Below are 18,448 nucleotides of genomic sequence, written 5' to 3'. Positions count from 1 at the left end.
TGGAGGGAGAGAGGGAGGGAGGAAGTTGGAGGCAGATAAGGAGAGAAAAACAATCTGAAATACCTCTCAGGCCAACTCTGAACAACATGTCGGGCATTTATTATTCTGAGGTGAAGAAGTTCCACTATCCCCTTGCTAGATACTCTCTCAGCTCATTTCTCTGCACATGGGGTCATTTCACTGAGCAACTGCTTAAAAACAAATGTCTCGTTGGGCCGCTGCCCCAATCAGAAAGCACCTCTGGAGTCCCAACAAGCAGGGCCAGCGGGAAGATTGATTCCCCTCCATGATACAGCCCCTCCCTGAGCCCTTGCCCCAGGACCGCTCACCGGGGCCTGCGGAAGGTCAGGCCGTAGTGCTGACAGGCCAGCCCCACGGTGGGCGTGTACACGATGGGCATGAATTTCTCCACGTCCGACGTCAGCACTCGGTAGAAGAGCTTCTCGTTCCGGTCTTGGAGCGTCATGAGGATGATGTACCTCGGGAGGCGAGACAAGAACCAAGCTGATCACATGAACACCATCTGTGGCAGCACGGAAGGCCGCTGATGCAAAGACCCAGGGCTCCCACTCAGCTACTTTCAATGGCACCTTCATGGGCAAGTCACCATCTCCTCTAAGCATGTGTCTCATCATCTATGAAATGTGGAGAATAGTATCTGCCTTATGGTGCTTATTACTACACGTGGTGTAGGTGCTATTCTAAATATTTTTCATTAACTCATTTAACATGGGGAACATGCCTCCCAATGACTTGGAAGGTGGGTACTATAATTCTGACTATTTTTAGAGACAAGGAGATCAAGGCACAGAGAAATGAAATAATTCACCCAAGGGATCTGAACCTAAGCAATCTGACTCCAGAATCTGCGCTCTCAACCATGATGCAAGGTGGTTAGTTATACTATTATTATGTGGACATTAATGCATGACAACAGAATAACGGCATTCTGGGGATGGGGGAGGGTCGAGGAAAATACTGGGCGGACCAGTGATATATGAACTGGCCTTTTCTACCACACAGAGCTGGTTCCTGTCACAAGCAGTGTTCACCAGTGGTTGAGTACCAAGTGATCTCAGGAAGCATGTTCCCCCAAAAATCTCTCTCTTACTTAGTTCCTGAAGCCTGAAATCACTAAGCCAGGAAAAGAGCCTTTCATTCACACTCCTAAAAATGCAAAAAAAGTCTGGGAGAAAAAACCAAGGGATCGAAATTCCCAATGAGGTGTAAGTGACTGCTGATATTGCAACTTTTCGGGACAACAGTTTGGGAGAGATAATGAAGGCACGTGAGGTCCTGGCATGGAGTGGGGTGACAGAGATGCTCTGACAGGGGAATGATCCCTGGGTGTGGTGTCAGGGTCCTGGGTGTGAATCGCAGCTCTGCTCTTCACTAGCTGTGTGACTGTGAGGAAACCTTGTGACTTCGTGGGGTGTCAGCCTCTTCTTCTTCACCAAAGACACTGGTTCAGAACTAAAAAACGTGTTTTAGGAGGCACTTTTAGGAAGGGAGGATTTATGCTTAGAATAGCCAGGATCTCAGCTCAGCACTAGTGTAAGGATTCCCTTACTCAGTAGCCATTTGTACACATCACTTCTCAATTCTGCATTCAGTGATGTCAAGTTGGTAAGTTGTCATTGGCCATGGTGGGAGTATTTACACCATGGAAACTGGCAAATGCTCTAAATCCCCACCCAACGGCCCCAGAGCCAGTTCTTAAACATTTACCAGCACACCACTGTCCTTACCCGTAAGAAGCTGGGGCGCGTCCTTAGCATTTCCCCCTAAGCACCTGCTGAAATGAGGGACTCCAGGAATGAGTGGGTCAGAGTAGTCAACAGGGCGAGTGTCTGGAGCAAACTCCCTAGCGCTCCCAGCATCAGGCCTCTGCCCCCTGAGCCTGGCACATCTTCCCAGGCATGTGAGTGAGGCCCATCTAGCTGGAAAGAACTGGAAAGGGAAGGATTTTGGGTTTTGATTTTTAGGGCTTAATATCTTTAGGAAAGAGGATTTCACTTTGGACTTTAATTCTTCTTTGCAAATTTAACAAACGAGAGAAGTTCGGATTGTTCAAATTTCGGGCACGTCTAATATTGTTAGCTGGAATCAATGTGTACTTCCTGGTTTGCTCTTCAGGGTGACGAGGCTAGACCCAATCTGAGTGGAATAAACAAGAGGGAGAGAATGTTTGGCTTGGGCTGCAGTATGGCCTTGGAGTTATTGTGAGTAATGACCATAGAGGTTAGTGCTGCAGGGGAGGGCGGGGGAGGGGGCAGAGGCTTCCTTACTCACTACCACTCAGAAGTGATGGATGGTACTGGCGGGGCATGGGAAGATCCTGACAAGCTGCTGCGCTCAGCCCCTAGGGGGATAGCCACAGTCTCAAGGACCCAAAGTCTTGGCCATTAAGCTCTATGGATATGTAAGGGGAACACTTATCTTCTCCCTACATTTCTGCTGGAGCCCATGGGAAGATGACACATTTATTTAACAAGCTCTCACATAGTGCCGACTACGGGCCAGGCACTGTTCTAAGCACGTCACAAATACTAATGTATTTAATCCTCATCATAACCCTATGAGTTAGACACCACTGATATACTCAATGTACAGATGGGGAATGACCCAGAGAGGCTAAAGAACTTTTGCTGTTAAGGGGTAAAATGAGGATTTGAACTCAGTCTAGTACTAGAGTCTAGTCTTGTAGCCACTAAACTTCAACACCTCTTAGCTACGGTGTAGCAGAGAGGTTGAAAGCACGGACTCTGGAGCTAATTACCTGTGTTCAAATCCTGGCTGTGCCAATTCATAGCCATGTGACCTGTGAGGTCGCTACCTTCTTTAGTAAGACTGATAAAGCTGACCCTGTGATCCCCCATTGGCTCTTCATGTCTACATCCCCACTGGGGAGGAACCAGAGGGGCGGCAGGGTTGTTAACTACTCCTCCTAAACCTCCAACATACCACATCCCAGGTCCTTCCCAAGGTGCCCCTGTCCATTTCCCCTCTTCTCCACCCTATTCCCCTTATTCCAGGAACCTGGGCCATGTACCACTTCCTTAACATACCTGTCCCTACATTTTTGCTCCACTTCTTCCCGCTGAGTAAAATGCCTTCCGTGAACCCCACTGCTGGATGCTGAAGTCCTACTGGTGCTTCCTGGGCTGACCCTGATTCCATCACTTCCCGGAGGCCCAACCAGATTTCATTGGTTGGAATTCAGGCTCCCTTCCCAGTCCTCCCAGGACACACTGACTGTGCCTTGATCATAACAAGCCCTGGTCCTCAAGGAGACCATCACCCTATGGAAGGCAGGGCTGGATCTGGGATCTCTCAAGGCTCTCAGCCTATCCAGAAAACCCTCTGTGGACCATAGGAAACAGACAGCTAAGCCCGGGGCTCTGGGGAGAGAGAACAGACTTTAGGTACTAACTTGTCCAGGTCACTCTGCTGCCGCTCGTAGTATCTCATGATCCGGAGGAGCTGGACGTCCTGGCTCAGGAAGCAGGGGGGTATTAGGCCGTGGATCCCAAGCTGCAGCCTTTCCTCAAGGGTAAAGGCCATGCCCTGGGGAGAACAAGAAAGAAACACACACACATAAATGGATATGCAGGAAACCAAGGAACAGAAGAGTTCCATCCACAGACAGGCCAAAGTCACTGTGACTCAACAGCAAGGACCCTGGACTCAAATCCCACCTCTGCCATTTAAGTAGCTGGGCAATCTGTGCCAGTTATCTTGACTCTTCTGGGCTCCAGCTTCCTCTTAGAAAAACATGGAAAATAGCTATATCGTCAGGGGTTCTTTTGGTTTATTTTTGTTTATTTTTTTAAAAATGTATTTTATTTTTAGAACAGTTTTAGATTTACAGAAAAATTGAGAAGATAGTACAGAGAGTTCCCATATATCTCCTCACCCAGTTTCCCCTATTATTAATATCATCCATCAGTATGGTACATTCGTTAGAGTTAATGAATCAACAGTGATACATTATTATTATTATTTTTTTAAACTTTGGGTTTATTTATTTATTTATTTATGGCTGTGTTGGGTCTTCGTTTCTGTGCGAGGGCTTTCTCTAGTTGCGGCGAGTGGGGGCCACTCTTCATCACGGTGAGCGGGCCTCTCACTGTCGCGGCCTCTCTTGTTGTGGAGCACAGGCTCCAGTCGCGCAGGCTCAGTAATTGTGGCTCACGGGCCTAGTTGCTCCGCGGCATGTGGGATCTTCCCAGACCAGGGCTCGAACCCATGTCCCCTGCATTGGCAGGCAGATTCTCAACCACTGCGCCACCAGGGAAGCCCTGATACATTATTATTAAGTGAAGTCCATGGTTCATTCAGATTTCCTTAGTTTTCACCTAATGCCCTTTTTTTGTTATTCCAGGATCCCATCCAGGATCCCACATTACATGGAGTCATCATGTCTCCTTAGGCTCCTCTTGGCTCTGACTTTCCTTGGTTTTGATGACCTGGGAGCATTTTGAAGAGGACTGGTCAGGTATTTTGTACACTATGCCTCTACTGGAATTTGTCTGATGTTTCTCTCATGACTGCAGTGGGGTAATGGGTTTTGAGGAGGAAGACCACAGAGGTGAAGTGCCATTTTCACCACATCAGATCAAGGCACATACTAGCAACATGACTCACCACTGTCGATGTTGACCATGAATCACTTGGCTGACGTAGTGCTTGTCAGGTCTCTCCACTGTAAAGTTACTTGGAATTCTGCATGGGATATTTGTCTCATTTGTTTGTTCAATCATTAATTTATATTAGAATGAACTCATGGGTATTTGTTTTATACTCTGGGTTATAATCCAGTACTGTCTTATGTATTTTTTTTTGCTCAAATTGTTCTAGCTTTGGTCATTGGAAACTCTTTCAGTTGGCTCTGTCTCCCTTTAACTCCTATAATTTTGCTTGTTCCTTTCCTTTCCTCCCTTTCTCTTTCTCATTAGTACTTCTTATTTTCTGGCACTACAAGATGCTCCAGGCTCATCTTGTACATTGCCTGCCCAGGTCCTAGAATCAGCCATTTTTTTCAAAGAGGCTGGATTCCTTTTTGGAGCATGGTATTAGAAACCACAATCTGGGTTCTACTTATTCCTTGTGCTCCTTGCTACTGGAGTTTCTTTGTTTTCAGTCCCTCTCAGCTGACAGAGTAAGGAAATGAATCTATACTAAGCTAAATATCAGTTCATACTAATGTCTCTAACTCTAACCCGTTACCACATGGATCATTCTAGCCTCATCACCTTGCTGGTCTGTGAATTCTGATTCCAACAGTGAGAGACTTAGCTCCCATCACATGCCATCTATATGCTTAATTACTCAGTACTGTAATATATATGTAGTGGTATGTTATTATTGTTTTAATTTGCAACTCCCTATTGACATATAGTAGTATCAACACTGTTAACCTGTACTACAGTGGGAAACAATTTATGAGCTGGAGTATAGTGCTTATGTGTCATTGTTTTTGCCTTTACTTTTATAAACTCCACTCATTTCCGAAGTCACTTAGATCAGCACTTTTCCTTGAACCCCCTTCACTGAGGTATCACATATTTGTAATACGGTTAGGTTCTCTTATCACAGTCTGCATTCCTTCCTGGGATCCTCCAACCTATTAAATATTTTTTTAAAAATCTGAATACATTAAGGTCCATTGTTTGTACTGTAAAGTTCTATGAGTTTTGACAAAGGCATAATATCATGTATCCATCATGATAGTATTGTACTATAGTACAATACTATACAGTTTCAGTGCTCTAAAATCCCATGTGTTTTACCTATTCATCCCTCCTTCCACTCCCTGAATTTTGGCAAGTACTGATTTTTCCTTTTTTTTTTTTTTACTGTCTCTACAGTTTTGCCTTTTCCAGAACATCATACAATTGGAATCATACATTATGTAGCCTTTTCAGACTGGCTTCCTTTCACTTGGCAATAAGCACATAAGGTTCATCCATGTATTTTTGTGTCTTGATCACTCATTTTTTTTTACTCATTGAATGGCATTCCACTGTTTGGTTGTACCACAGCTTGTTTCTCCATTTACCTAAAGGACACCTTGGTTGCTTTCAGTTTTTGGTGAATATAAATAAAGTTACTATAAACACTCATGTGCAGGTTTTCGTGTGAACAGAAATTTTCAAAACAGTTGAGTAAATACACAGAAGTGTAATTGCTGGATCATATGGTAAGATTACATTTAGCTTTTTAAGAAACTGCCGAACTGTTTTCCAAAGTGGCTGTATCACTTTGCGTTCCCACCAGCAGCGAATGAGTTTCTGTTGCTGCACATTCTCTCTAGCAATTGGTATTATCAGTTTAAAAAATTTCAGTCATTGTAACAGATATGTAGTGGCATGTTATTATTGTTTTAATTTGTAACTCCCTATTGACATATTATGTTGAGCAGTTTTTATATGCTTATTTTTCACCTGTATATCTTCTTGGTAAGGTACTGTTCAGATCTTTCACCTATTTTTTAATTGTTTTTTTCTTATTGTTGAGTTTTAATAGTCCTTTGACCTACAGTTTTAATGCAATCCCTATCAAAATTTGAATGGCCTCTTTTACAGAAATAGGAAAGCCAATCCTCAAATTCATACAGAATAGCAAGGGGCTTTGAACAACCTAAACCATTTTTTTAAAAAAAAGATTTCAAAACTTAACATTAAACTGTGGCAATCAAAATAGTGTGGTGCTTTAAAAAAAGGAAAAAAAAACTGTGGTACTGGCATAAGTACATATAGATCAACAGAATAGAATCAGAAATAAGAGTCCAGAAATAAACCCATACATCTGTGGCAAGTTGATTCTTGACAAGGATGCCAATTCCATTCAGTGGGGAAAGGATAGTTTCTTCAAGAGATGCAGCTGGGCCAACTGGATTTCCACATGCAAAAGAATGAAGCTGGACTCCTAATTAACTCAAAACAGATCAATAGACTAAATATAAGAGCTAAAATCATAAAACTCTTAGAAGAAAACACAGGGGTAAGTCTTCATGACCCTGGGTTTGACTATGGATTCTTAGATATGACACCAACAGCACCAGCAGCAAAGAAAAAATTAGATAAATCGACTTCATCTAAAAACTTCTGTGCACAGGGGCTTCCCTGGTGGCGCAGTGGTTAAGAATCTGCCTGCCAATGCAGGGGACACGGGTTCGAGCCCTGGTCTGGGAGGATCCCACATGCCGCGGAGCAACTAGGCCCATGCACCACAACTACTGAGCCTGCGCGTCTGGAGCCTGTGCTCCACAACAAGAGAGGCCGCGATAGTGAGAGGCCTGTGCACCGCAATGAAGAGTGGCCCCCGCTTGCTGCAACTAGAGAAAGCCCTCACACAGAAACGGAGACCCAACACAGCCAAAAATAAATAAATAAATAAATAAAAACTTCTGTGCATAAAGGGACACTATCAAGAAAGTGAAAAGACAATGTACAGGGGCTTCCCTGGGGGCTCAGTGGTTAAGAATCCGCCTGCCAATGCAGGGGACGCGGGTTCGAGCCCCAGTTCGGGAAAATCCCACATGCCACAGAGCAACTAAGCCCGTGTGCCACAACTACTGAGCCTGCGCTCTAGAGCCCATGAGCCACAACTACTGAGCCCACGAGTCACAACTACTGAAGCCCACACACCTAGAGCCCGTGCTCCGCAACAAGAAAAGCCACCGCAATGAGATGGCTTCGTTCTCCGCAACGAAGAGTAGCCCCCACTCACCGCAACTAGAGAAAGCCCACATGCGGCAATGAAGACCCAATGCAGCCAAAAATAAAATTAATTAATTAATTAATTAAATTTATATATTAAAAAAGACAACATACAAAATGAGAGAAAATATTTGGCAATCGTAGGTCTGATAACAGTTTAATATCCAGTCTCTAAGTAACTGCTACAACACAACCAAAACAACCCAAGTAAAAAATGGGCAAATGACTTGAACAGACATTTCTCCAAAGAAGATATACAAATGACCAACAGCATATGAAAAAATATTCAGCATCATTAGTCATTAGGGAAAGTCAAATCAAAACTACAGTGAGGGCTTCCCTGGTGGCGCAGTGGTTGAGAGTCTGCCTGCTGATGCAGGGGACACGGGTTCGAGCCCTGGTCTGGGAAGATCCCACATGCCGCGGAGCAACTGGGCCCGTGAGCCACAGTAACTGAGCCTGCGCGTCTGGAGCTTGTGCTCCGCAACAAGAGAGGCCGCGATAGTGAGAGGCCCGCGCACTGAGATGAAGAGTGGCTCCCATTTGCCGTAACTAGAGAAAGCCCTCGCACAGAAACGAAGACCCAACACAGCCATAAATAAATAAATAAATAAATAAATAAATAAATAAATGGATCATCACGTTAAAAAAAAAAAAAAAAAAACTACAGTGATACCATTTCACACCCAGTAGGATGGCTCTAACTATAAACCAAAAAACCAAAAAAAAAAAAAAAAAAAGAAAACGAAACAAAAAGCCAAAAAAACCCCAGTAAATAACAAGTGCTGGTGAGGATGTGGAGAAACTGAAACCTTTGTACATTGCTGGTAGGAATGTAAAATATGGCAGCCCCTATGGAAAAATGGTTTAGCATTTCCTCAAAAAGCTAAACACAGAATTACCATATGACCCCAGCAATTCTACTCCTAGTATATGCCCAAAGGAACTGAAAGCAAGGACTTGAACAGTTACTTGTACCCCAAAGTTCATTGCAGTATTATTCACAATAGCCAAAAGGTGGAATCAACCCAGGTGACCACCATGTGAACAGATAAACAAAATGTATATACATACAATAAAATTTATTCAAACATAAAAGAGAATGAATTCTGATACATGCTACTTCATGGATGAACGTTGAAAACATTATGATATAGAAGGATAGATACAAAAGGAAAAATATTGTATGATTCCACCTACATGAAATATCTAGAATAGGCAAATTCATAGAGGCAGAAAGTAGATTAGGATTACTAAAGGCTGAGCGGTGGGGAAGTGGTGGGTGAGTTATTACTTAATGGTTACAGAGTTTCTATTTAGGGCAATGAAAAAGTTTCAGAAATGGACCATAGTGATGGTTGCACAACATTATAAATGTACTTAATGACACTTAATTGTACAAATGGTTTAACCAAATTTTGTTGTATATATATATATATACTTTACCACAACTTAAAAAGTTAATAATGGATTATCTCCAAAACCACTGAATTGTATACTTTAAATGAGTGAATTGTGTGGTATGTGAATTATAACTCTATAAAGCTCTTTTAAAAGAATTCTTTGCATATTTTGGATACAAGTCCTGAATCAGACATGTGTTTTGTAAATATTTCTTCCAGTACGTGGCTTGTCTTTTCATTCTCTGACTGGTGTCTTTCACTGAACAGCATTTTCTGGTTTGGGCACTGGCAGGGAGAGATGGGGGACACGTAGGACGTCATGGAATCTGCTCCCTGGCCCAGTTAAGCCCTCTGGAGACAGGGTCTGCTGGCAGAAGTCGCAGGACCTGCTCTCATAAGGGATACTGAGGGACATGGGGACCCCAGCTGCCCTGCCTTTATCCTGAAATGATAATGTGCAACACACTGTGAAAAAGAGACACCTTTTCTGTGTAGAACTCTGGGCGGCTCTGCTGAATGAGGGCTGCCCTAGCATTGCCTAGAAGCTCCTGGTGGAGGCTTCCTCAGCTTCCCCAACCTTCTCACTGTGGCAATGGCCACAGTGGCAAGCCCCAGAGTGGCTCCACGGGTGGCAGACATCAACAAGGAAGGGACCAGAATCCCCATGGGGGGATTGTGTAGGGGGCTGAGAACAGTTTTTAATTAACTAATTCATTAATTAGTACTGTTATTATGACCCCCATTGTAGTCAAGGCTGATGATACCTGGGGCAACCCTGTTTAAGCTCCCTATTCATAATGAGCCCCAAGTAACGCAAGGTTCCTCCTAGAAGTGAAGGCTGTGTGCGTGATAAGTGAGAACTAAATGACGCTGATGGCTGTCTAGCTTCCCCAGACTCCTATGGGGAGGGGAAGCTTGAAAAGGTAGGGAGTATCAGCTCCGCTCATTCCTCCACCAGCTGAAAGACACCTCATCTACAATTATTACAAGTGCTTTTACAGGGAGTTTAACAATGACAGGGCGATTCAAGCCCATATATTGATCATCCCCACCTAGCTGTTGCTATCATCAGCTCTAAGAAAAGGACTAATAAATACCCAATCTCAGTCCATCCCTAACAATCACCTTGTGAGGAGGTTTTGCAGCCTCTACTGCACAGATGAGACGGCTGAGCACGGGAGGTTATATGATGCGCCTGAAGTTGCATAGTCATTACCCCATATTTTATTGCTTGCTAAACCAGGATGCATCTTATAATCAGTAAGTCCGTTCGGTGTGATAATCTTTTTCCTGATGATTTCTTTGACTAGAGGTAAGGGACAGTCAACATTTGATCACAGGCTCCATTTTCGCCACTTATATAGTATACACCCTGCCAGGACCTTGGTGAGATGGACCTCAGAGAACGTGAGTTGGGATGGTGAGGGGTGAAAGAGGAGTGGAAAAAAAGAGAAATAGAGTGAAAAAAGCGAATATTGGCTATTCCCTATTTCCTCTTCGTTTTTGTTTTGTAACCTCGGCATATCTGAAACTATGAATTCTGGCTCCTATTATGCTTTTATAAAGTAATAACGATGACTCAGCTTATGAAAAGCCTGAGGAATTGTTCCTCCTCTCAGAAGAACTGCTGGAACTGTTAGAAAGACCTATCAGGATACGCTCGACTCTCTTTGAAAGTATGACTCACGGAGACTCTGCAAAGTACTCTCCGCACATAAAATTCCCAACGTTTTCTTCATCAAAGCCCAAAGTCACCAGTTCATAAATTCCCTGTGCTGGCTACCAGCTTTGCAAGCATGGTATGACACCTAGGTCCCTGATCCTTTTGCAGGAAACAGCTTGCCCTGGAGACTGGGCACTCTCACTAAACACCATCAAGCAGGTGAGTCTTCACTGGCTTAGTAAAGACTGGGTTTGTCTCTCCTTGGCTGTAGGATCCCAGGCAGGCCCGGGCATTTAATTATGACATCATCTTTGTTAATGACCACTGTGGCTTTTAATAAGAGTCCGCTTCTTTCTACAAGGCTAAGTGTTTCTCTTGTCTGACTGCCACCAACTTCTTTTGTATTTCAGGAAACAGTATGACTGTTTAGCAACTGGTAATTGCAGGGATTAAAAAAAATACTTCTAGAAGCTTCTTTTCATCCTGAAGCTAATGTTAAGGCAACTTCAGATTTACAAGTTTGCAAAGCAGAAATGCAGGCACTTTAGTTTTACCATGGCTTCCAAAATAGGATAGGCACAAGACGATTCACGAGGGTGTAAGGGAAAAGTATTAGAACTTACATTTCTCTACGAAAGAAATAAACTTTACTAATTGGCACTCAGGCTCTTGGTCTGTATGTCAAAAAGTCACAATTCCCATAAGGTATACCAGAAGTCCTACGGTAAGAGTAGGGTTTGTACAACTTGGAGGAGTTGACAGTGGGGGTCCTTAATCATTCTTACTACATTGAGAATCTACAGTTTCTGTATGCCTGGTTAAACAGAGTTTGGGGTCATATTATCTAGTTTTAACAAAGTCCTCAAAATAGGACAAATGGCTTTTAAAAAATGGCTGACTTTCTTAGCAGACAGCAACCTTGTGGTGTTCAGCCAGGACACACCAGTAAGGACCTACTAGTTATGACTCTTTTGAAATATTTGAATTGTTACAGAGCCACTGCTCTGACTACTCCCCCCAGTCAGGTGCCCCTCCCAACCTGCTCTGGCTTCTCCCAGGGAACCTCTGGAACCTCCCCAAGATCCAACAACCAATGGGTTAATGTTTGGCAAAGCAGGTGGCTTCAAGATCCTGCTCCAGCACTAAAGGCCTGGGACTGTTTTGATTGGTCAGTGCCTATGCTGTACCAGTGTTAATCTTTTAACCATCAACCTATTTTATCATCTTCCCTGAATGAGCATCTCTGGCTCAGCCACTAAATTCCACCCGTGGGCTCAACCCAGGACAAAACTTACTGGCATCAGAGAGAAGATATTTGAATAGATCCCACCATCAAATGGCAGGGGTCAAAGGCAGTGAGCCCATCAGCCTCCTGCTGTCCAGAGACCCAGGCTTCCCAGTGCTCTTCAAAAACTGACCTTTCCCAACCTGAGGTCTCCCAAGCCCCTCTTGGTGATCTGCCTATTGCCTCTGGATCCAGAGCCTTGCTGTACGCTTGACAATCTCTTCTCATTCATTCTTCAAACATTTATGAGTTCCTGCTTTGTGCTAGGTGTACCCTGTTAGGCACTAGGGAGTCCTGAAAGGAAGAGGAGCTGGTGACTATGCTCCTGAGTCAACTGGCAAAGACACGTGGATTAACATGTACTGGTGATCCTGGGCCTCCGCCTCGGGCAGGCCACTTCTCCAGCCTATGAAGTGGAATGCTGCCTGTTTCATGTCTGTGGGATTAAATGAAATAACATGAGTGAAATGCTCAGCACGGGTACTGGCACACAGGAAGTGCTCAGTGAACGCCAACTGTTCTCCTTATTACCATTACTGTTTGTTCACGGGGCAGTGTGACACAAGAGAGCTCATTAGCAATGCATGAGATAAGCCCTGAAGGGTGGTCAGGGGCTCATCCTGCAGAAGGGGGCTGGAGGAACAGGGGCTGAAGTGACGTCACCACATCCAGCGTAACCGCTTGTCCGATGGCCCAGGCAAGGCTCCACGCACTCACCCCGTCCTCCACCCCACCCAACAGGCACACTCACTCTGGCTGCCATGCTCTGACTCACGTCAGGACCCCTGTCCACCTTGCTCTGACCGCTTCCCCCCTCCATCCATCTTCCGATCCCCAGGAGAGGCTGCCCCTCCAGGAGGCCTTCCCTGATGCCCCATCTCATGCAGCTCTCCATCTTCTCTCAGAGTCAGTGTCATACAGTTTAGCACATGAAGGGCATTTCCTGTTTGATTTCTTGACCGTTAATGACCAGATAATAAACTTGAAAAATATCATCACCAATAACAAGAGCAACCGTTAACTTTCACTGAGCATCCACTGGGTTGGGTCAGGCACTTCATACTGGTCATCTCATTTAACCCTCATGGCAACCCTGAGTAAACAATCCGAGGATTATTATCCCCATTTTATGGACTAGGAAACTGAGGCCAGAGGGGTAACTTGCCCAAGGTCACACAGTAGGTCGATGGGAAAACCAGGAGTAGAACCCAGATCCATACGCTTCCAAAGTTCACACTCTTTCCTCTGTGCTAATCAGCTGCTGCTGAGAGTGGACAGATTAAACAGGTTGTTGACTGAGCTGGCTTTGATTTGACTGGAGATAGAATAATTCTGCTTCTGCAAATGGAGCCAGTTACCTTAATGGTTCAGCCACTGCTAGGTGCTCCTCTGTATTAGCACCAGGCTGCTCAGCCTATCTGCAAACAGGAGTGTTTGTACATCTGTGATTATGTACTTGGCCCATGACATACACATAGCCATGTTTCCTCAGAGCAGCGTCGGTACTGGAAGGAAGGGTCAGCAGGCACACGTGTACCAGTAAAGGTTTCTGTTCCAGCACCGTTATGTCATGCTCTGAGCTGACTGCTTATGCTACAGCTGGCCAGCTTCTTCCATTAGTAACAGCAGAGAGGAGCCGCTGCCAGGACAGAGCTGGGGGGCAGTCAGCTCCGAAACTGTACAATGGAAGCTGACCAGCTGTTAGGGGACCGGAAGGCATCTCCTCCTCCTTCTGCACAGTAATTCAGGACTCAATGTTTGGGACTTTTATGAGTTAGGGTGACGTGGACTCCAGTTGGAGACAGGAAGTGGGATTACTGAGGCTGCTGTTCTCTGACTGAACCCCAGGTTTATGGGGGCCCCTGAGCACACTTCTGGGATGGATATATGGGGGTCTTAGAAACACAGGCATCGGGAAGTCTTGGCAGACACAGCCCTGAGAATGGCCTTCCTCCCAGATCACATACTTCTGTGATCAGGTGCAAAATTACAGATCCAGAAACACACTGTAAATTCCCGAAAGGAGAGTGGACGATACGCTACTCCTTCCTGCCCAGAACCAACCCGAAACAAGTTTTGGGCTCAAAGACTGGGCTTTGGTGCTGCAAATGTACGGAGGCTGCCTGTAACCGTTCCACCTATGATGTGCACAGTTCTGTTCTAGTGGGATTACACTTCCATTTTCCTTCCATGGGATAACAAGCAGGATGCCGAGGGGCTGCCCTCCCACAGCCCGTATGGGGAAAGGGAACCATAAGGAAAAAGCTCTACATTCCGTCCCTCTACTTTCTGGCTGTGTGATTCTGGAGAAAGTGGCTTCCCCTCTCTGAGTCTGCTGCATTCACTGGGTGGTTGTGTCAGTCGAGTAAGAACATTGAGATGCTGGCATCTCTTTGTAAACTCAAAGATGTGGCAAAAAGATTTTTAAAAGGCTGCGACTAAGCAATTTAGCAATTGCACTTTATGGTATTTATTTCCTATCTTGTCTGTTTTCCCTGCAAGACAATAAGATTTTTGCGGGCAGGGACGATGTCTAATGAATTGTGTGCCCCTCTGCCCAGCACGTCTTGCATATTTTTACTGCTTTATTGTTTCTAAAATGGCCTCACGTGGTTTACGTCATTTGACCCCAAACAGGGCAGGTGTTATTATCCCCATTTACAGAAGAGGCAATTGAGACCCAGGTGGGTCAATGTCATGCTGAGGGTGTGTGGCTAGTACAAGCCAATCAAAAGCATGTGAGAATAATGGCTCTTTCAATTGTTTTGCCATTGGAAGACTAGTTTACACAAAGTTGTTGGATCAGGACCAACGTGGAGGAGAAATGCAGGAGCCTGCTCCTGAAATCCTTGGTGACTCTAGGATTTTGTCCTAACTGAACAAGGGAACAGAGGTGGCTAGTTGGAAGGCTTATGAATCATTCTGTTGGCAAAATTCCCTGCGGCGGTTTGAATGCTTCATGGCCCTCTCTTCCCAAGAGGCTATGATTTAAAATTGAAATAATATTGTTCTTGGCACCCTGATGGCCCTCTAACTCAGCTGAACCTCCACAGGGTAATGGCACAGGAAGGTGATGGGCAGGGGAGCCGCTGAGGACAGGGGAGTACCGCTTCCTTCCTCCAACAGCTAGACGGCTCCTTGACGGGCCCAGCCTGGGAGGACTGGGTCAAAAGGTGAACTATGGCCAGGAGGAATAAAGCAAACAGACACCCAACAGGCACTGTGCGTGCATGCCTGGTGCGTGCCGTCAAGTGGATGGGGGTCCAGCACTGGACGTGAGGCCGACCAAGGACAAGTTCATCTTACAGGGCAACTGTCCAGCAGATCGCTGTTAACCTGTTCCAGCCCTGATGTTAACCAATTCCTCCTCCTCCTGGGCCTTGACCCCAACTCCGCCCCCCCATCAGGTGAACCGGGGAGGAGGTCATTCTGCCCAGGAGACAGATGACCGATGTGCATACAGGGGATCAGGGTAACCAGTCTCCTTCTCTGTGGTGACAGCAGGGGGCGGGGCTGAAAGTTAAAAGCTGAAGTACTGGGAATGCTTTCTGAACTGTATTTCCATTTTTAAATTAGATTTATATTAAAAGAAAGGGAAAGGAGAAATGTAGAACCTCAAACCATGTGAGTTTTTCTTTTTACCAGTGCTTAGTTTACATCATCAACATTAAATGGTTTCATTATTCTCTCCTGAGATAGGGTCTAATCCTTGCACTTAATGAATTTGAGAGTCTCTTAAAAATTTTCTCAGCTCAGAAACATGATCAGCTCTGGGACCTCTGTGCTTAGGGTCCACAGGTACTTAGTTAATCAAATCGTTCTTTTCCATTGGTGATTTCCTAAAAGGTCATTGGAATTCCTACAATTGTGGCTCGGCTATTCTAGAGTGACACTGTGTCCTCTGAAGGAAGCGATGTTGACATTCACAGAGAACTGCAGGGTGACCTCTCCTCCAAATGTCTCAAAATAAACAGCTCTATGCCCAAGGCTATATTTAGTGCCATTAGCTACCAAGCTCTTGTAATACCTCTATCCTGTGATAAGTACAGTCAATATTTAAAGTCTCCTTTAAAGGACAAATGAACAGCTTATTCTAAATTTATGCTGATTGACTAAATACACCACTGAATGACTGATTGGGTCATTGTTGAATAGTCTGGAAATTTAATTTGCTTTTACAGATGAATATTCAGTTTGTGGGTTGGTTTATATTTTATAACTTCTATTACATTAACAAAGATTTTAGTACCATTTTTTAGTGCCTACTAAAGGACAGGCTGTGTAGATACTGAATGAACCAATGCACTATTTGAATTTTATCCTTCTACAATACCCATATTAAGTAAAATATCTGCCCAAGGTTATACAGTTAATAAGCTGTGGAGCTGGAATACGGACTCAGGTCTGTGTTCCACTAAAGTCCATACTTGTAATCACTATTTTGCACACATTGTTTTGCATCCTTTGTTGTGATTTGAACATTTTGCAATAACGTTTGTCAGCCACATTAAAGACAGTTTGATCAGTCTACTAAAGTGAGACTTTCTTGGCTGGCCTTATCCCACTAGACCCCAGCTTATTACCTTTAATACCTTCTCTAGAGGGAAAGGGGAAAAGCATTCAGCAACATTTAGTGTTCTTTCCCCAAAGGTGGGAGAATGACAAGGGCTGGGAATAGAAGGGAAATATTCACCCCAGGAGAAATAAATACGGCTGAGTTTATCAAACCAGCTCTGACTGTGAAATCAATTTAATAGGGAGCAACCAATATTTAAAAAATGATGTACACTTGAGCAGAAAATACCAGGTTGTATCACATTTAGCATGGACAAGTCTTGTTTTGCTAAACTTTTGCTTAATTTCAAGTGTATGTGTGTGCACGTGTGTGCGTGTGTATATTGTGTATCTGTGTACTGGCTTGTGATGTAAAGTGTATTTTTAACTGAAGGTTGTGGTTTAAACGTTTTGAGAAACACCGTAGCACAGGATAATGATTACGAGTAATGGAGTCTGACTGCAAAAGAGTGAATACCAGCTCTGACCCTTACTAGACGCACCTGGGTACGTTATCTAACTTTTCAGGTTTCAGGTTCCTCCTCTGTAAAACCGGGCTGATAACAGTATGCACTTCATAATGTGTGTCACATGTAGCAGGGTATCTGATGCTTAGTAAGGACTCACTAAGTAAATGTCAGCTATCGTTATTTCAAACAAAGCAGGTTGGGTGATAATTTGTTGGCAAAAGCAATGCTTTGCATTATGTCTCCAGAGTCATTTCAATTCCAGACACAGACATCCATCTGCTTCCTGGGCATCCCGACCTACATGTCTCATAGGCCTGTCAGACACCACATGTTGCAAATCAAACTCATCTTCCAGGCCAAACCTCCCTCCCACACTCTCTACTCAGCAATGGTATCACCCGGTAGCTCATTAGAAATTTGAGTCATCCTGGATTCCTCACAACTCAGCCCAAATTTGCAGTCATTACCAAATCTAGGTGATGTTCTATCTCCTGAATAGTTTGAGATTCCTCTTTTATCCACCTTCCTCATTCTCATCCTCCTTTTTTTAAGATCGACATCATCCCCGGTCTGCTCATAAACGAATGGTTCTGCAAGTCCTGGCCTCCAGTCTCAACCCCTCCCATTCCTCGCTCTCATTGTCCCACCCCTGGAATACAGCTTTCAGAACTTCTGCCAGACTGACATTTTCCAAAAACCAAATTTGATAATTTCACTCTCTAACTTAAAACATCTTTATCTGACCTAGAGATTATCATATTCAATACTAAGTGACGTAAGTAAAACAAAGACAAATATATGATAGGACTTATATGTGGAATCTAAAAAAATGATATGAACTTATTTAAAAAACAGAAATAGACTCACAGACATAGAAAACAAACTTATGGTTACCAAAAGGGAAAGGGGGGTGGGATGAATTAGGAATCTGGGACTCACAGGTAACACAATACTATATATAAAATAGAGAAACAACAAGAGCCTACTGCATAGCATAGGGAACTATATTCAATATATCGTAATAACCTATAAGGGAGGGACTTCCCTGGTGACGCAGTGGTTGAGAATCCGCCTGCCAATGCAGGGGTCACGGGTTCGAGCCCTGATCCGGGAAGATCCCACATGCTGTGGAGCAACTAAGCCCGTGCGCCACAACCCGTGAGCCACAACTACTGACCCCGCGTGCCACAACTACTGAAGCCCGCGCGCCTAGAGCCCGTGCTCCGCAACAAGGGAAGCCACCGCAATGAGAAGCCCGCACACCGCAACAAACAGTAGCTCCCACTCGCCACAACTAGAGAAAGCCTGCTCGCGGCAACAAAGACACAATGCAACCAAAAATAAATAAA

At 44.4% G+C, this 18,448-nt stretch overlaps 1 protein-coding gene across 2 annotated transcripts in view; it reads right to left on the bottom strand.

Moving 5' to 3' along the window:
• The window catches only part of ME3 (malic enzyme 3), a 327,811-nt gene that overhangs the window by 101,898 nt on the left and 207,465 nt on the right, over positions 1-18,448 (bottom strand). For both annotated transcript variants that reach the window (XM_059930621.1, XM_059930622.1), the window contains exons 3-4: positions 3,434-3,567; positions 330-479 (exon numbers count right to left, since the gene is read on the bottom strand). In XM_059930621.1, coding sequence (XP_059786604.1) covers positions 330-479; positions 3,434-3,567 — 284 coding nt within the window. The remainder of the gene's footprint in view (positions 1-329; positions 480-3,433; positions 3,568-18,448) is intronic.

Source organism: Balaenoptera ricei, chromosome 8 (assembly GCF_028023285.1).
Source record: "Balaenoptera ricei isolate mBalRic1 chromosome 8, mBalRic1.hap2, whole genome shotgun sequence".
NCBI lineage: Eukaryota > Metazoa > Chordata > Mammalia > Artiodactyla > Balaenopteridae > Balaenoptera > Balaenoptera ricei.
This window is presented reverse-complemented; position numbering and strand designations above follow the sequence as displayed.